At 49.1% G+C, this 17,572-nt stretch overlaps 1 protein-coding gene across 2 annotated transcripts; it reads left to right on the top strand.

The window, feature by feature from the left end:
• The first annotated feature begins 4,557 nt into the window (after positions 1–4,557).
• Positions 4,558–5,778, top strand: LOC125983436 (janus kinase and microtubule-interacting protein 3-like). 2 transcript variants are annotated; one of them, XM_068653494.1, is made up of 3 exons: positions 4,558–4,968; positions 5,048–5,173; positions 5,543–5,778. In XM_068653494.1, the coding sequence occupies exons 1-2, from the start codon at positions 4,756–4,758 to the stop codon at positions 5,162–5,164; spliced, it is 330 nt and encodes a 109-aa protein (XP_068509595.1). In that variant the 5' UTR covers positions 4,558–4,755; the 3' UTR covers positions 5,165–5,173; positions 5,543–5,778. The 2 variants fall into 2 exon arrangements, with proteins under 2 accessions (XP_068509595.1, XP_049600615.1); XM_049744658.2 differs by having other exon boundaries at positions 5,048–5,778.
• The last annotated feature ends 11,794 nt before the right edge of the window (positions 5,779–17,572 follow it).

The following is a 17,572-nucleotide window of genomic DNA, read 5'->3' as shown; positions in this document are numbered from 1 at the left end:
CGGCTTGCTTCATGAGCGACCAAGTGGAACGGACCCATATCAACATTTACTTCGGCAAAACTAGTGCTTGGGTGCGCTATACAAACGAATCCCTGAGGCCTTAACAAAGACATCTAAAAATATCCGTAACGTAATAAGAACTTCAAACATTAGCGGGGAGCCATCAATACGATGCGGTCACTTCGAAGTCTTGCCTCGAATTGAGTTACTCGGCTCGAGCTTCGGGTGACTTGAGAGGGATTGGCGTAGTACAGAAATTAGATTGATTCCGGTGGAGTTAATTTAACTCGGGTGGTTAGATTACGGACGAATCTCTGAACCCGGCTAAGACAAACCCGTTACCGGGAAGCCGGGGGCACCTTAATGAAAAAGGTGCGTTTGACAATATATTTTCATAGGATATGTTACTTCTATTCAACTGCAATATCACTACTTTGTTGTAAGACGTATGCAACGAAATTTCGTTTTGTATGCACCATGTGCAGACAAGATGACAATAAAGTTTGTCTAAGTCTAAGTCATGTCAGGTCAGCTGACCGTTGACTGGTAGGACTGATCAGATGCGCGGTGCGTGGCTATGTTCCCAATTTCGTCGTATACCTGCAGTGCAATGACACCTAAGGCATTCTATTCTATTTCACAAGAAGAAAATGTCCGGTTGCTCGCTTCGCTTTTGTCACAGCAAAGGTGTTCTAGTCGATTCAAGAAAAAAATTGGCCGGTTGCTCTCTTTGTTTTTGTCACAATTCTGGCAAATGAGTTTGCCCGCCTGCCTGAACGCTCCCCGTTTGTACATCCAGATGGATGAGATCAAGCTGAAAGACAGAGCGGTTAGTGTTTTGGATAAAGCCCTGGGGCCGGCCACGTCCACCGCCTTCAGCTGCAGACTCAGGCTGCCGAGCAGCAGATCGCTGCCCTGAGGGATTCCCAAAGGGCGGGCCTAAACTACCCTGGAAGTGGGGTCAACGTCGCTACTAGCAATCCCCTTCATAGCGTAAGCCACCTCATCACACACTTGCAGTACGCATGACTTAGTTCGTTGCTGGAGGAAGGTCGCACAAAAACAGTTTTGAACTTTGAACGAGTGGTTGTGTGTGTGTGTTGCGGGGCGTTTTCAGTCTCAGGAGGATCGGGACACGCGACGGTTTCATCTGAAAATCGCTGAGCTCAGCGCAGTCATCAGGAAACTGGAGGATCGAAACGCCCTGCTTTCTGAAGAGCGCGATGAACTGGTAATTTATTGACGGCACGCTTGAAGGTTTGCGCTACGTTTGATGCGCGCCATCCAGCGAGGCACCCATTGCGCTTGCTTATTAGTTGAGCGGCGCGGCGAGTCGCTTGCCTGGTAGATGTCTTTTATTGGGAGCCAATGCCACGATTCCGTTCAAACCGATGCAAAAGGAATGGATACGTTCTGGCCCGCGTGTTGTGCGTCTTTCACATCCCGCACTTCATGCTTGCAGCTAAAGCGACTGAGAGAAACAGAAAGCCAGTTTCTGCCACTCCTGTACAAAAACAAACGCCTGAGCAGGAAGAATGAAGAACTCTCGCTGGTGCTGTCTCGCCTTGAAAACAAAGTGCGCTTTGTCACCCAGGAGAACGAGGAGATGGCAAGCTTGGTAAGTCGACGTGGACAACGGCGGCGTGCCAACAGAGTCCACTGCATTTGTGTTCCACAGAGAAGGCCTAGTTCGCTCAATGACCTGGACCGCGGTTGCGGCCAGCAGGACGGTGAAATGGAGTTCCTTCAAGTTGTGGAGCAGCGGCACATCATCGACGACTTGTCCAAGGTCTTCAGGCAGGCGACTCGGTGCACGTACGGCAGCGCCGCGCTCGCTCGCTGTCGCCAGGAAACCTTTTCCGTCCAAAGCTTGGCCGGCGGCCGCCATCCAAAAAATTGGCCCCTTAAATTCCGACCTTTCAAACAGGAGCATTGTGCGCACGCGTTTGAACACGCTTTAGACTTGTTTTGCCGTTTTCAGCAGCTCAAAGCTCCCGTTTTGTCAGCGCCTTTGCCACTCGCTGTGCGCTGAAAACAACGGACTCGCCCGGCTGCTCAGCCCGGCAACCATTAGCCGCGAGCGCGACGTCATTGTCCGTAGGGAGCTAGTGGCAAAATGCACCCTGTTAGAGTTGCGCTCGCTCCAACTTATTTTGGAAGAACCACACGGGAGACAAGTAAGTTCTTTTGGACACCTGCAGGTGGAGAGTCCATCCGTTGTACGAATGAAGTCTGACTCTCGGCTCCTGCACGAGCATTTTTATTAAGAGAAACAGGGTGGGTGTAAGCGTGGATTGAATAGAGAAAGCCCTTGACCTCTAGTCAAATCATAGCAAGGGGTGTTTTACAACTTTGTGTAGGAAGTTGCTATCGCTTATGATAGGGATAAATAAGGGATAAATAATATTATTTATTACAGGTTGCAGTCAAAGTCAAAGCAACATAATCATACGATAAAGATAATCTGGAAAACCCTGACACACCCTGTAGTTGTCACTTTTGGAAAAGACGAGCGTCCCTCCAATCATCGCCGGTGACGTGTTTTTCAGGCTCTGGAGACAGGAGCTCATGTCAGAAATGTCATTGTGAGTCGCGTTTGTTTCTGCGCCGGAGCCGTTCGTTCCCTTTGCATCCAAAGAATCTCAAAGGCGGATTATTTGTGTCGACAGGAGAGAGATTTGCTGCTACGATACCGACGTCGAGAATCTCTGAGGAGGAACAAAGCGTGAGGTCCTGCAAGGTGAGTCTGTTTGTTTGCGGCTGCTTGGTGTTGCGCAAGATGAAATGGCCTTTTTCTCGCTATCGTTCCTCTCGTCGATTCATCGTGAGGTGTCGCTTCAGTTTGTTCAGAGAGATGTTTGCTTCCGCGCCCGCAGGTCATCGAAACATTTTACGGCTACGACGAAGACGTGTTGGTGGACTCGGACGGATCGTCCTTGTCTTTTCACACCGACAGAACCCCCGACACGGAACCCGAAGAGGTAGCCCGCCATTTCTGCCAGCGTATTGGCGCCAAACATTCCTCTTCAGCCTGGAATCGGACTCGTCTTTGCGTCGCGGGTGCTTTGTCGCCGGTCTGACTGATTCTGGTACTAGTGCTGTGTTGCATTGGTGTGTGCATGAGGAGGCGGAGCTTCGCTACCGCCAGCTGACGCAAGAATATCAAGCGCTGCAACGAGCCTACGCTCTGCTCGCCCAGACCAGCGGAGGGGACTACGACGCCGAGAAGGAGATCAAGGTGGCGCCCCTTCCCGCAACCCCCGGCCGGGTCGCAGCCTCCCCGTTCTCACCCAGCCTCGGGTGTTCTCTGGTCTGAAAGGAGGAGGAGGAGCCTCCCTCCTCCTCCTTTCAGACCAGAGAAAAGCTGATGGTAGAAATGGGTCACTATCAAAGCAGAGTAGCAGATCTGGAGTCAGCGCTGAAGCAACAAGGACAGGTAAGGTCATCAATGAGCACACCTTTTTCTCAGACAAAATAGCTACATTCTTCAGTCACTCATTCGTCTGGCATTACTGGACCAACCCCCCCCTGAACGTGGCTGGGAAAATGCGGAGAAAAGCAAATGTCATTTTCCAGTCAACCAAAGAATTTGTGGATGAAAATGACACAACATTCCAAAGCTGTCCACGCGTTTGTCTCTTCTAGAATGTCAAGTGGGTGGAGGAGAAGCAGCTGCTGCGTCAGAGCAATCAGCAGTTGGCCGAAAAGGTGACGGAAAGAAAGGCGCTGGGCGGAGTCGCTTGGCGTCACACCCGTCGGGAAGCCCCGCAGATGAGGTCTGACTGTCTTTTCAGGTCAGGCGGATGGAGGCGGAAGAAGCGCGTCTGAAAGAGCACATCCAGGATATCCGAGACCAAAACGAACTGCTTGAGTTCCGCATCCTGGAGCTGGAGGTGGGAAGACTCGCACAAGCGTGTTGAGGCCAGAGATGTGACAGACGGACGGACGGACGGATGCATGCCTCTGCCTTTCAGGAGAGGGAGTGGCGCTCCCCCGTCTTGAAGTTTCTGCAAGTCCGTTTCCCAGACGGCCTCAGCCCTTTGCAGATCTACTGCGAGGCCGAGGGCGTGAGCGTACGTAAGGCGTCCCTCGCAACCCTAACCTTAACCCGAGGTCCCAGAACACCTTACATTGCTCCTTGCGCCTTTCCCCCGGACATCGTCATCAGTGATCTGATGAAGAAGCTGGACATCCTGGGCGATAACGCCGTAAGTGTATGTCGAACTCCTTATGTTCGCACTCCACGAGACTCGGCGGCTCAAATGTGACTTTTGGAAGGCTTTGCGCTGAAAGAAGCTTATTGACGCTGTGCCTTTGGGCTCTTGCAGAATCTCACCAACGAGGAGCAGGTGGTCGTGATTCACGCCAGGACCCTTCTCACCCTAGCCGAGAAGGTAACGCGCACGTCCACGCACGCTCTCGCATTCTGCTTATGTGACAGCAGCCTTTCCTCAGTGGTTAGAATACATCAAAGTGACCAAGTCAGCACTTCAACAGTAGATGTTGGACATGGAAAGTGAGAAGGTAGACAGACACGCGACATCAGCCAAGGGGAACTCCGGCAATGTGCCCCAACAATTCTGACTTTGAGCTGTGCTAGGATATGTTCTGTAAGCAGAAGGGCTACCTGGATGAAGAGTTGGACTTCAGGAAGCGTTCCATGGACCAGGCTCATAAGGTAAGCCACCCTCAAATCTCCCGCCGGACCACTGATGGACGAGGATTGCGGCCCAGAGGATCCTGGAGCTGGAGGCCATGTTGTACGAGGCGCTACCGCAGCGGGACTGCCCCGCCACGGACGGCGAAAAAGCCAGCCACGCTGGCGTGAATGACGTGCTGACGGCGGATCAGAGAGAAGAGCTTAGGAGCGCCGTGGACCAATGGAAGCGAGCCCTGATGTGCGAGTTGAGGGAGCGTGACGCTTGCATCCTCCAAGAGAGAATGGATCTGCTGCACAGCGCGCAACAGGTAAGGGCCCAAAGCCAGCCCGGCACTTACTTGCACGCTTACTGGCTTTTGAAGGCCACTTTCCATTTGTCCGTCCTAGAGGAACAAAGAGCTGAAAGAATTCATCGAAGCTCAGAAGAGACAAATCAAACAATTGGAGGAGAAGTTTCTGTTTCTCTTTCTATTCTTCTCCTTGGCCTTCATTCTGTGGCCCTAACACCAGCTGGTGAGTGAGCTCCAGCGGCACCGTACTCGACACCTCCGATACACTGCCAGCCGGTCTCAGACGTTGGCAGACGCTCCGATGCCGACGTATACCCCCCGCCACGGTGACAGAGGCACCGCGTCACACCGGCGCTCATCCAATCAGAAGGCAGGAAAGGCAAATTCACATGCAGGGCACTCTTGAACCAGAAGAGAGCGCCACAAAAAACGGTTGTTGCCCCAAACGCGCACTAAAAAGGGTCAGAATAACAAGAGTCCCACCGGCCAGCCGGGGCCACCCGTCCATCCATTTCTTCAGGGGGGAAAAAAATTGGAGTCACCGGTGAGTACATTTTGCATTTAGCTCTGCTTTTCTGCTTCTGTCTTCAAGTGTGTGGCATCCTGCGACCAAAGATTCAGCCAACCCCAAAGCGGTTGACCTCAACGTCCCACCACCATGCCGACCAGAGCAGGTGACGTGATGCTTTGGACATCCTTCCGTCTCAGATGCCCAAAAGTACTCTTTACCACATCTGCGGCAATACGGTGTCTTTTCAAAGGTGCAAATAAATCCAGCGTGGGCGGAACACGCACGTCTTCGTTTTTTCCCGCTTTGTTTGTGTGACAGCTGTTGTGAAAATTTTATACAAATAAAGTTGTATAGTACAGGTTTGGCCAAGCCGCAATTCCTGAACCGCATGCGGCTCTTTGCTTGGATTCATGCGGCCCTTTTATGTTCATATCAACATTTGTGTGTGTGTGTGTGTGTGGGGGGGGGTGTTGTGCGTGTTGGCTTCACTTGAGTTTAATTTGGTATTTTGGTCAAAAGCGCATGTGGTGAAATTCCACAAAGTAGGATGGGCAAACACATTCCAGTAAACTATTAGTGTCAATTGGGCTCTCGAAATCGCAGGGAAAAGATGCACAGCAAAACGGCAATATGTAGATGAACACAGGACGTTTTTATCAGAGTGGGAAAGTTTCTATTTTTTGTTGAACGTGATGGCAAACCATTCTGCCTGATATGTCAGACCTCAGCGCATTTCAAAGATTCAAATCTTCAGCGCCATGCACTTCAGCTCACTCCATGGCTAACATTGATCAGGCGTCGAACCCGCAACATCATGCTTAAGAGGTGGACATGCTAACCAGTGCGCCATTATGTCAATGCATAATAACTAAGTCTACTGATCAAAACAGCGGTTACTATATGACGTCGCTACGTGGTCAAGTGACGCAGACAAGACATCAATGGACGGACCTTCCTCCGAAATTAGAATCCGTGGGCAGAGTTAACTTGTTTAAAAGGGAGTGGGCAGAAGAAATATTTAATTTATTTAAATCTATTTTGAGTGCACACCATTATGCCAATGCATAACAACTGTAAATCTACTAAACAAAACAGCGGTTGCTATATGACATCTGCCACGTTGTGGTCACGTGACAGACGTGACGTCGATGGGCGAAACTTCCGCCGGAATTCAAATCCGCGGGGAGAGTTAACTTGTTTAAAAGGGAGTGGGCAGAAGAATTATTTAATTTATTCAAATCCATTTGGAGTGTGCGCCATTATGTCAATGCATAACAACTGTAAGTCTACTAAACAAAACAGCGGTTGCTATATGACGTCTGCCACGTCGTGGTCACGTGACGCGGACGTGACGTCGACGCCTACTTTACATCCCACCGATCACAGGACTCCTCGGCTGCATAACCGCGCCCCCTTCCCAACCAATCGGATTTGCTATACGCGAAAACGACGCCAATGGGCGGGCTCTTCCGCCAGAATTTAAATCCGTGGGCGTGGCTCGCAACAGGAAGTAGGAAAATGGCGATGTTGACAAAGACACAGCGGATGGTAACATACGACTAACGAGAGAAATATTTTTATTTTCTGCTTGCAACTGGACCGTCCAGAGCGTACACGGTAAGTACAACTCATCGTTTTTAAAAAGAAGTACTTTTGTTACCCTGAAAAGCGAGTGAGTGTGGCGTTTGGGGGGAACGTCGAATTTTGACCATTATTTTGACTGGTCAACGGTTGTAAATGATTGCGTTGATTAAAAACTTTATTTAACTCTACTCTTAACTTTGCCGTTTCAGATATGCGGGTATTACACCGCGGAAATCACGTCAATAGGCTGAACTGTCGCCAAAATTCAAATCTGTGGGCGCAATGGCCTTGAGCGAGACAACGGATACAAACACGACGACTATCAACAGAAATATCTTTATTTTCTGCTTGCAAGTGGACCGTCTAGAGCGTACACGGTAAGTACAACTCATTAGGTTTAAAAAGATTTACGTTTGTGTAGTTTGCGTTGCGTTACATCTGTGAATGTTGGTTGAGGCTAAATGTTAATGTTTAATTTCCTTCCTTTAGGTTCCACGGTGTTTGTTGGCTGTAAGTTTTCCACTGCAAGAAGAGGCTCGTATCATTGACCAGGAGCGAGCTACAAGTATCATTGACCAGGAGCGAGCTACAATGGTGAGTAGCCATAACATTTATCTTAAACACTTCCTATTTCATGTCTAACAGTACTTGATTTAACAAATAACCATAAATAAATACAGTGTGGGCACTGAAGTTAACATATGTGATTATACTGCCTAATCTGTCACCGAGTATATTGTTGCAAAGTAATATAAGATCCAAAGTTGTAATTCAGAATAGTTTTCAAAAGAAGGCCATTAGAATTATATACAAGTCTGATTACCCTGAACATAATAGCAAGCTATTAATTAAATCACAAATTTTTCAATTCAAAGATTTGGTAGATTATCAGACAAATAGAGTCTAACAGTAATTGATTTAACACATCACGATAAGTAGATTGAGTGTGGGCACTCTCAAGTTAACATATGTGATTATACTGCCTAATCTGTTACAGAGTATGTTGTTGCCGAGTAATGTAGAATAGATCCAAAGTAGTAATCCAGAATAGTTTTGAAAAGGCCATTAGAATAATAAACAAATCTGATTACCTTGAAGATAATAACAAGCTAAGTGTTTAATGTCCTATGAAGTCAAAATTGGGCACCATCATGTGGTGAAATTTGGAATTGCATCACATCCAATTTTGCCTGGGAACAAACAGATTTAATAAATCTTAGTCTTAAATAAGCCACTCCTCAAACAAGTAAACTCTGCCCATTTTGCGCAGTAGATGTTCTGTTAATATCTAGTATTTATACAAAGTCATAATTTAAATTGCTTTCATTTAACTAAGCGTTTAATACTTCCTATCAGGTCTCAAGTCAAGATTTGGCAAAATACAATTTCAGCAAATCCAATTTTGCCAGGGAACAAGAATAGATTAAATAAACTAAATAAGTCTTCTTCCCATTAAATAAATCAGAAAAGTCTGTCTTGTAACCAGTCCTCTTCAAACAAGTAAAGTCTGCCCATTTTGTGCCGTGGATTTTGTGTCTATGCCTACAATTTATACAAAATCATAATTTAAACGACTTCATTCCTTCATTCACTTTGGAAATTTGGAATTGCAGCAAATCGAATTTTGCCAGGGAACAAAAATAGATCAATTAATCTAAATAAGTCTTCTTCCCATTGAATAAATTAAAAAAGTCTTACTTGTTCCCACTCCTTTTCAAAAAAGTAGTTTAAAACGAGGGCCCTTCACTCAACCTTTAACCCTATTTATTCACCTTCTAGGCTAAGTGTTAAAGGCTAAATGTTAAAGGGTAAGTGTTAGAGGCTAAGTGCCAGAGGCTAGGCGCCAGAGGCGAGTTTTTGTGGGCTGAAGTTTTAGTGGGGTTAGTGTGAATACAATCCAAAAGAATACAACAGAATACAATACAATAGAATATAATACATAGATTAAATTCAATAGCTCTTACTACTTCCCATTAAATAAATTAAATACGTCTTACTTGTTCCCAATCCTTTTCAAAAAAGTTGTTTAAAACGAGGGCCCTTCACTCAACCTTTAACCTCTACCACCGCACGTCACATTGTGTTGTATCTGTGAATGTTGGTTGTGGCCAAATGATAGTTTTCTTTCATTCGTTTAGGTTCCACGGTGTTTGTTGGCTATATGTTTTCCAATGTCAGAAGGATGAAAATACAAAGTACAACGCTTGGACGTGGGCAAAGACGTCACCGGTGAGTCCTTCCTTCCTATTTATTTACCTTCTAGGTGCTAGAGGCTAAGTGTTAGAGGCTAAGTGTTAGAGGCTAAGTGTTAAAGGCAAAACAATACGAACGACACAACACAATACGAACAACTCAACACAATACGAACAACACAATATGAACAACAAAACACAATACGAACAACACAACACAATACGAACGACACAACACAATACGAACAACACAACACAATACGGACAACACAACGATACAGCACTGAACAACACAATACCGCACTGAACAACATGATACCGCACTGAACAACACGATACCGCACTGAACAACACCATGCCGCACTGAACAACACCATGCCGCACTGAACGACACCATGCTGCACTGAACGACACCATGCCGCACTGAACGACACCATGCCGCACTGAACGACAGCATGCCGCACTGAAAGACACCATCCCGCACTGAACAACACCATGCCGCAATGAACAACACCATCCTGCACTGAACAACACCATCCCGCACTGAACAACATTATGCCGCACTGAACAACATTATGCCACACTGAACAACACCATGCCGCACTGAACAACACCATGCCGCACTGAACAACATTATGCCGCACTGAAAAACACCATGCCGCACTAAACGACACCATCCCGCACTGAACAACACCATGCCGCATTGAACAACACCATGCCGCACTGAACAACACCATCCTGCACTGAACAAAACCATCCCGCACTGAACAACACCATGCCGCACTGAACAACATTATGCTGCACTGAACAACATTATGCCGCACTGAACAACACCATGCCGCACTGAACAACACCATGCCGCACTGAACAACACCATGCCGCACTGAACAACACCATGCCGCACTGAACAACACGATCCCGCACTAAACAACACCATCCCGCACTGAACAACACGATACCGCACTGAACAACACCATGCCGCACTGAACAACACCATGCCGCACTGAACAACACCATCCCGCACTGAACAACACCATGCCGCACTGAACAACACCATTCCGCACTGTACAACACCATGCCGCACTGAAAAACACCATGCCGCACTGAACAACACCATCCCGCACTGAACAACACTATGACGCACTGAACAACACCATGCCCCACTGAACAACACCATGCCGCACTGAACAACACCATGCCGCACTGAACAACACCATGCCGCACTGAACAACACCATGCCGCACTGAACAACACCATGCCGCACTGAACAACACCATGCCGCACTGAACAACACCATGCCGCACCGAACAACACCATGCCGCACTGAACAACACCATCCCACAATGAACAACACCATGCCGCACTGAACAACACCATGCCGCACTGAACAACATTATGCCGCACTGAGCAATATTATACCGCACTGAACAACACCATCCCGCACTGAACAACACCATGCCGCTTTGAACAACACCATGCCGCACTGAACAACACCATCCTGCACTGAACAACACCATCCCGCACTGAACAACACCATCCTGCACTGAACACCATGCCGCACTGAACAACACCATGCTGCACTGAATAACACCATGCCGCACTGAACAACACCATGCCGCACTGAACAACACCATGCCGCACTGAACAACACCATCCCGCACTGAACAACACCATGCCGCACTGAACAACGCCATGCCACACTGAACAACACCATGCCGCACTGCACAACACCATCCCGCACTGAACAACACCATGCCGCACTGAACAACACCATGGCGCACTGAACAACATTATGCCGCACTGAACAACATTATGCCGCACTGAACAACACCATGCCGCACTGAACAACACCATGCCGCACTGAACAACATTATGCCACACTGAGCAACATTATGCCGCACTGAACAACACCATCCCGCACTGAACAACACCATGCCGCTTTGAACAACACCATGCCGCACTGAACAACACCATCCTGCACTGAACAACACCATCCCGCACTGAACAACACCATCCTGCACTGAACACCATGCCGCACTGAACAACATTATGCCACACTGAACAACACCATGCCGCACTGAACAACACCATGCCGCACTGAACAACACCATGCCGCACTGAACAACACCATGCCGCACTGAACAACACCATGCCGCACTGTACAACACCATGCCACACTGAACAACACCATCCTGCACTGAACAACACCATGCCGCACTGAACAACACCATGCCGCACTGAACAACACCATGCCGGACTGAACAACACCATGCCGCACTAAACAACACCATGCCGCACTGAACAACACCATGCCGCACTGAACAACACCATCCCGCAATGAACAACACCATGCCGCACTGAACAACACCATGCCGCACTGAACGCACCATGCTGCACTGAACGACACCATGCCGCACTGAACAACATTATGCCGCACTGAAAAACACCATGCCGCACTAAACGACACCATCCCGCACTGAACAACACCATGCCGCATTGAACAACACCATGCCGCACTGAACAACACCATCCTGCACTGAACAAAACCATCCCGCACTGAACAACACCATGCCGCACTGAACAGCATTATGCCGCACTGAACAACATTATGCCGCACTGAACAACACCATGCCGCACTGAACAACACCATGCCGCACTGAACAACACCATGCCGCACTGAACAACACCATGCCGCACTGAACAACACGATCCCGCACTAAACAACACCATCCCGCACTGAACAACACCATGCCGCACTAAACAACACCATGCCGCACTGAACAACACCATGCCGCACTGAACAACACCATCCCGCACTGAACAACACCATGCCGCACTGAACAACACCATTCCGCACTGTACAACACCATGCCGCACTGAAAAACACCATGCCGCACTGAACAACACCATCCCGCACTGAACAACACTATGACGCACTGAACAACACCATGCCCCACTGGACAACACCATGCCGCACTGAACAACACCATGCCGCACTGAACAACACCATGCCGCACTGAACAACACCATGCCGCACTGAACAACACCATGCCGCACTGAACAACACCATGCCGCACTGAACAACACCATGCCGCACCGAACAACACCATGCCGCACTGAACAACACCATCCCACAATGAACAACACCATGCCGCACTGAACAACACCATGCCGCACTGAACAACATTATGCCGCACTGAGCAACATTATACCGCACTGAACAACACCATCCCGCACTGAACAACACCATGCCGCTTTGAACAACACCATGCCGCACTGAACAACACCATCCTGCACTGAACAACACCATCCCGCACTGAACAACACCATCCTGCACTGAACACCATGCCGCACTGAACAACACCATGCTACACTGAATAACACCATGCCGCACTGAACAACACCATGCCGCACTGAACAACACCATGCCGCACTGAACAACACCATCCCGCACTGAACAACACCATGCCGCACTGAACAACGCCATGCCACACTGAACAACACCATGCCGCACTGCACAACACCATCCCGCACTGAACAACACCATGCCGCACTGAACAACACCATGGCGCACTGAACAACATTATGCCGCACTGAACAACATTATGCCGCACTGAACAACACCATGCCGCACTGAACAACACCATGCCGCACTGAACAACATTATGCCGCACTGAGCAACATTATGCCGCACTGAACAACACCATCCCGCACTGAACAACACCATGCCGCTTTGAACAACACCATGCCGCACTGAACAACACCATCCTGCACTGAACAACACCATCCCGCACTGAACAACACCATCCTGCACTGAACACCATGCCGCACTGAACAACATTATGCCACACTGAACAACACCATGCCGCACTGAACAACACCATGCCGCACTGAACAACACCATGCCGCACTGAACAAAACCATGCCGCACTGAACAACACCATGCCACACTGAACAACACCATCCTGCACTGAACAACACCATGCCGCACTGAACAACACCATGCCGCACTGAACAACACCATGCCGCACTGAACAACACCATGCCGCACTGAACAACACCATGCCGCACTGAACAACACCATGCCGCACTGAACAACACCATCCCGCAATGAACAACACCATGCCGCACTGAACAACACCATGCCGCACTGAACGCACCATGCTGCACTGAACGACACCATGCCGCACTGAACGACACCATGCCGCACTGAACGACACCATGCCGCACTGAACAACACCATGCCGCAATGAACAATACCATGCCGCACTGAACAACACCATGCCGCACTGAACAACATTATGCCGCACTGAACAACATTATGCCGCACTGAACAACACCATGCCGCACTGAACAACACCATGCCGCACTGAACAACATTATGCCGCACTGAACAACACCATCCTGCACTGAACAACACCATCCCGCACTGAACAACACCATCCCGCACTGAACAACACCATGCCGCACTGAACAACATTATGCCGCACTGAACAACACCATGCCGCACTAAACAACACCATGCCGCACTGAACAACACCATGCCGCACTGAACAACACCATCCCGCACTGAACAACACCATGCCGCACTGAACAACGCCATGCCACACTGAACAACACCATGCCGCACTGCACAACACCATCCCGCACTGAACAACACCATGCCGCACTGAACAACACCATGCCGCACTGAACAACATTATGCCGCACTGAACAACATTATGCCGCACTGAACATTATTATGCCGCACTGAACAACACCATGCCGCACTGAACAACACCATGCCGCACTGAACAACATTATGCCGCACTGAGTAACATTATGCCGCACTGAACAACACCATCCCGCACTGAACAACACCATGCCGCTTTGAACAACACCATGCCGCACTGAACAACACCATCCTGCACTGAACAACACCATCCCGCACTGAACAACACCATCCTGCACTGAACAACACCATGCCGCACTGAACAACATTATGCCACACTGAACAACACCGTGCCACACTGAACAACACCATGCCGCACTGAACAACACCATGCCGCACTGATAAACACCATGCCGCACTGAACAACACCATGCTGCACTGAACAACACCATGCCACACTGAACAACACCATCCTGCACTGAACAACACCATGCCGCACTGAACAACACCATGCCGCACTGAACAACACCATCCCGCACTGAACAATACCATGCCGCACTGAACAACACCATGCCGCACTGAACTACACCATTCCGCACTGAACTACACCATGCCGCACTTAACAACACCATGCCGCACTGAACAACACCATGCCGCACTGAACAGCACCATGCCGCACTGAACAACACCATGCCGCACTGAACTACACCATGCCGCACTGAACAACACCATGCCGCACTTAACAACACCATGCCGCACTGAACAACACCATGCCGCACTGAACAACACCATGCTGCACTGAACAACACCATGCCGCACTGAACTACACCATGCCGTACTGAACAACACGACGCCGCACTGAACAACACGACGCCGCACAGAACAACACGACGCCGCACAGAATAACACAATACCGCACAAAACAACACAATACAGCACAAACAGTTTTAGATAATATTATGTCGCAGTCATGTGCAACAGGAAGTAGGAAAGCGGCAATGCTGGCAAACAAGACACAGCGGTTAGTAACACGACGACTAACAAGACAAATATTTTTGTTTTCAGCTTGCAACTTGACCGTCTAGAGCGTACAAGGTAATTACAACTCGTTGTTTTGAAAAATATGTTTTTTTTTGTGTAGCCCTGAAAAGCGAGGGAGTGTGGCGTTTGGGAGGAACGTCGAACTCGGCGTCTGCTTCCAGCCACAGACGCCAAATTTCGACGATTATTTCGACTGGTCAACGGTTGTAATTTATTGCGTTGATTAAAAACTTTAACTCTATTCTTAACTTTGCCGTTTCAGATATGCGGGTATTACACCGCGGAAATGACGTCAATAGGCTGAACTCTCGCCAAAATTCAAATCTGTGGGCGCAATGGCCTTGAGCGAGACAACGGATACAAACACGACGATTATCAACAGAAATATCTTTATTTTCTGCTTGCAAGTGGACCGTCTAGAGCGTACACGGTAAGTACAACTCATTGTGTTTAAAAAGATTTACGTTTGTGAATGTTGGTTGAGGCTAAATGTTAATGTTTAATTTCATTCCTTTAGGTTCCACGGTGTTTGTTGGCTGTATGTTTTCCACTGCAAGAAGAGGCTCATATCATTGACCAGCTGGAGCTACAATGGTGAGTACCCCTTTCGTCGTCCATTTATGTGAAACACTTCCTATTTCATGTCTAACAGTACTCGATTTAACAAATAACCATCAATAAATACAGTGTGGGCAGGCAAGTTAACATATGTGATTATCCTGCCTAATATGTTTATCACAAATATGTCACTAATCACTAAAATGTTTATTTGTTTATCACAACACCTTTGGACCTTCAGCAATCGATTATTTCCCTTCATCTACATAGAGACAGAACGATGGTGTCTTAAACATCTCATTCATTTCACCAAATAACTTCACGCAGGTGGATAACGGCCGTCTCGGTCACGCTATGTTGCGTGATGCAGTTTTGAAGAACTAAATGCATTTATTCAATGAATAAGTCAAGCTAGATCTATGTTTATGATGTTGTAAGTTACGGTACCGATTGAAGTTGAGTCCGAAGCCAGTGGAAAACAGCACTGCGTTTGTGCTCTCCAAGTACAAATGTTGTGATCTCTGACTGACGACCGGGCGAGACTCGAGTAAGAGATGTCCAAACGAGCTCCGGCAGGGCGGGCCAAGGCGGAGTGAACGGGCGCCCTTCAGGCCGCCAATGACGAGCTGAGAGCCAAACTGATGGACGTCCAGTTAGAACTTCAGCAGGAGAAGAACAAGGTTAAAACCTCAACAGACAGACACTGCCTGCCTCCCTGCCTGCCTGCCTGCCTGCCTGCCTGCCTGCCTGCCTGCCTGCCTGCCTGCCTGCCTGCCTGCCTGCCTGCCTGCCTGCCTGCCTGCCTGCCTGCCTCCCTGCCTGCCTCCCTGCCTGCCTGTCTCCCTCCCTCCCTCCCTCCCTCCCTCCCTCCCTCCCTCCCAGTTTTCCCGATGTAGATTTGACATGCGTGTGCCATGACTGTGTCAGCCTACATCAACAAATGCAGCGAGGACGTCAGCACCACTAAGAATATCATCACCCGGGGCAACCAACGACCCTGGATGACTGAGGAGGTACGTCAAACGCTACGAGCGCCATGACTGTGTCAGCCTACATCAACAAATGCACCGAGGACGTCAGCACCACTAAGAATATCATCACCCGGGGCAACCAACGACCCTGGATGACTGAGGAGGTACGTCAAACGCTACGAGCGCGGAACTCTGCCTTCAAGTCTGGCGACAAGGAGACACTGAGGACAGCGAGAGCCAACTTGAACCGTGCCATCAGGGTAGCGAAGCGAGACCGCAGTCGAAAAATTCAGGATCGTTTCCACGATGCCAACAACAACAGGAGTATGTGGCAAGGCATACGGGCGATTACAGACTACAAATCACCCCCCCCCCCCCGGTGGGTGAAGTTGATGCTGACTTTCTAAATGGTCTAAATAACTTCTTTGGGAGGTTCGAGGCACTAAACGGCACTCCAGCAGTTAAAACTGTCCCCCATCAGGAAGAGGAGGTACTCTGCCTTGACTCCGCCGATGTGTAAGACCCTGAGGAGAGTCAACCCCCGTAAGGCCCCTGGCCCCGACAACATTCCTGGGCGTGTGTTCAGGGAATGTGCAAGTCAGCTGGCTGGGGTCATCACAGACATTTTTAACACCTCGCTGGGCCAAGCCACAGTGCCAGCGTGCTTTAAGACTGCCTCCATCATTCCGGTGCCGAAGAAACCTCAAATCACCTCATTTAATGATTACCGACCTGTTGCACTGACTCCGGTCATGATGAAGTGCTTCGAAAGGCTGCTTAAAGGTCACATCGTTTCCAGACTCCCCCCATTATTTGACCCGTTCCAGTTTGCCGACCGGCAAAACCGCTCCACTCAGGACGCCATCTCCTCCGTTCTTCACCTGAGCCTGGCTCACCTGGAGGAGAAGAACACCCATGTGCGGATGCTGTTCCTGGACTTCAGCTCAGCGTTTAACACCATCATCCCACAGCATCTGGTAGGAAAATTGGAACACCTGGGCTTCAACACCCCCCTTCGCAACTGGGCTGCTAGACTTCCTCACCAACAGACCTCAGTCAGTCCGGGTCGGACAGAACACCTCTGATGTCATCACCCTCAGCACAGGCTCCCCTC

The sequence above is a fragment of the Syngnathus scovelli genome, chromosome 16 (genome assembly GCF_024217435.2).
Source record: "Syngnathus scovelli strain Florida chromosome 16, RoL_Ssco_1.2, whole genome shotgun sequence".
NCBI classification, from domain to species: Eukaryota; Metazoa; Chordata; class Actinopteri; order Syngnathiformes; family Syngnathidae; genus Syngnathus; species Syngnathus scovelli.
This window is presented reverse-complemented; position numbering and strand designations above follow the sequence as displayed.

What these genes read in the sequence shown, in the direction of transcription:
- LOC125983436 (XM_068653494.1), top strand. Translation starts at nt 4,756, where the DNA reads ATGTTGTACGAGGCGCTACCGCAGCGGGACTGCCCCGCCACGGACGGC. An exon ending in TGCTGCACAGCGCGCAACAG is followed by an intron (nt 4,969 to 5,047) that starts GTAAGGGCCCAA and finishes TGTCCGTCCTAG; the next exon opens with AGGAACAAAGAGCTGAAAGA.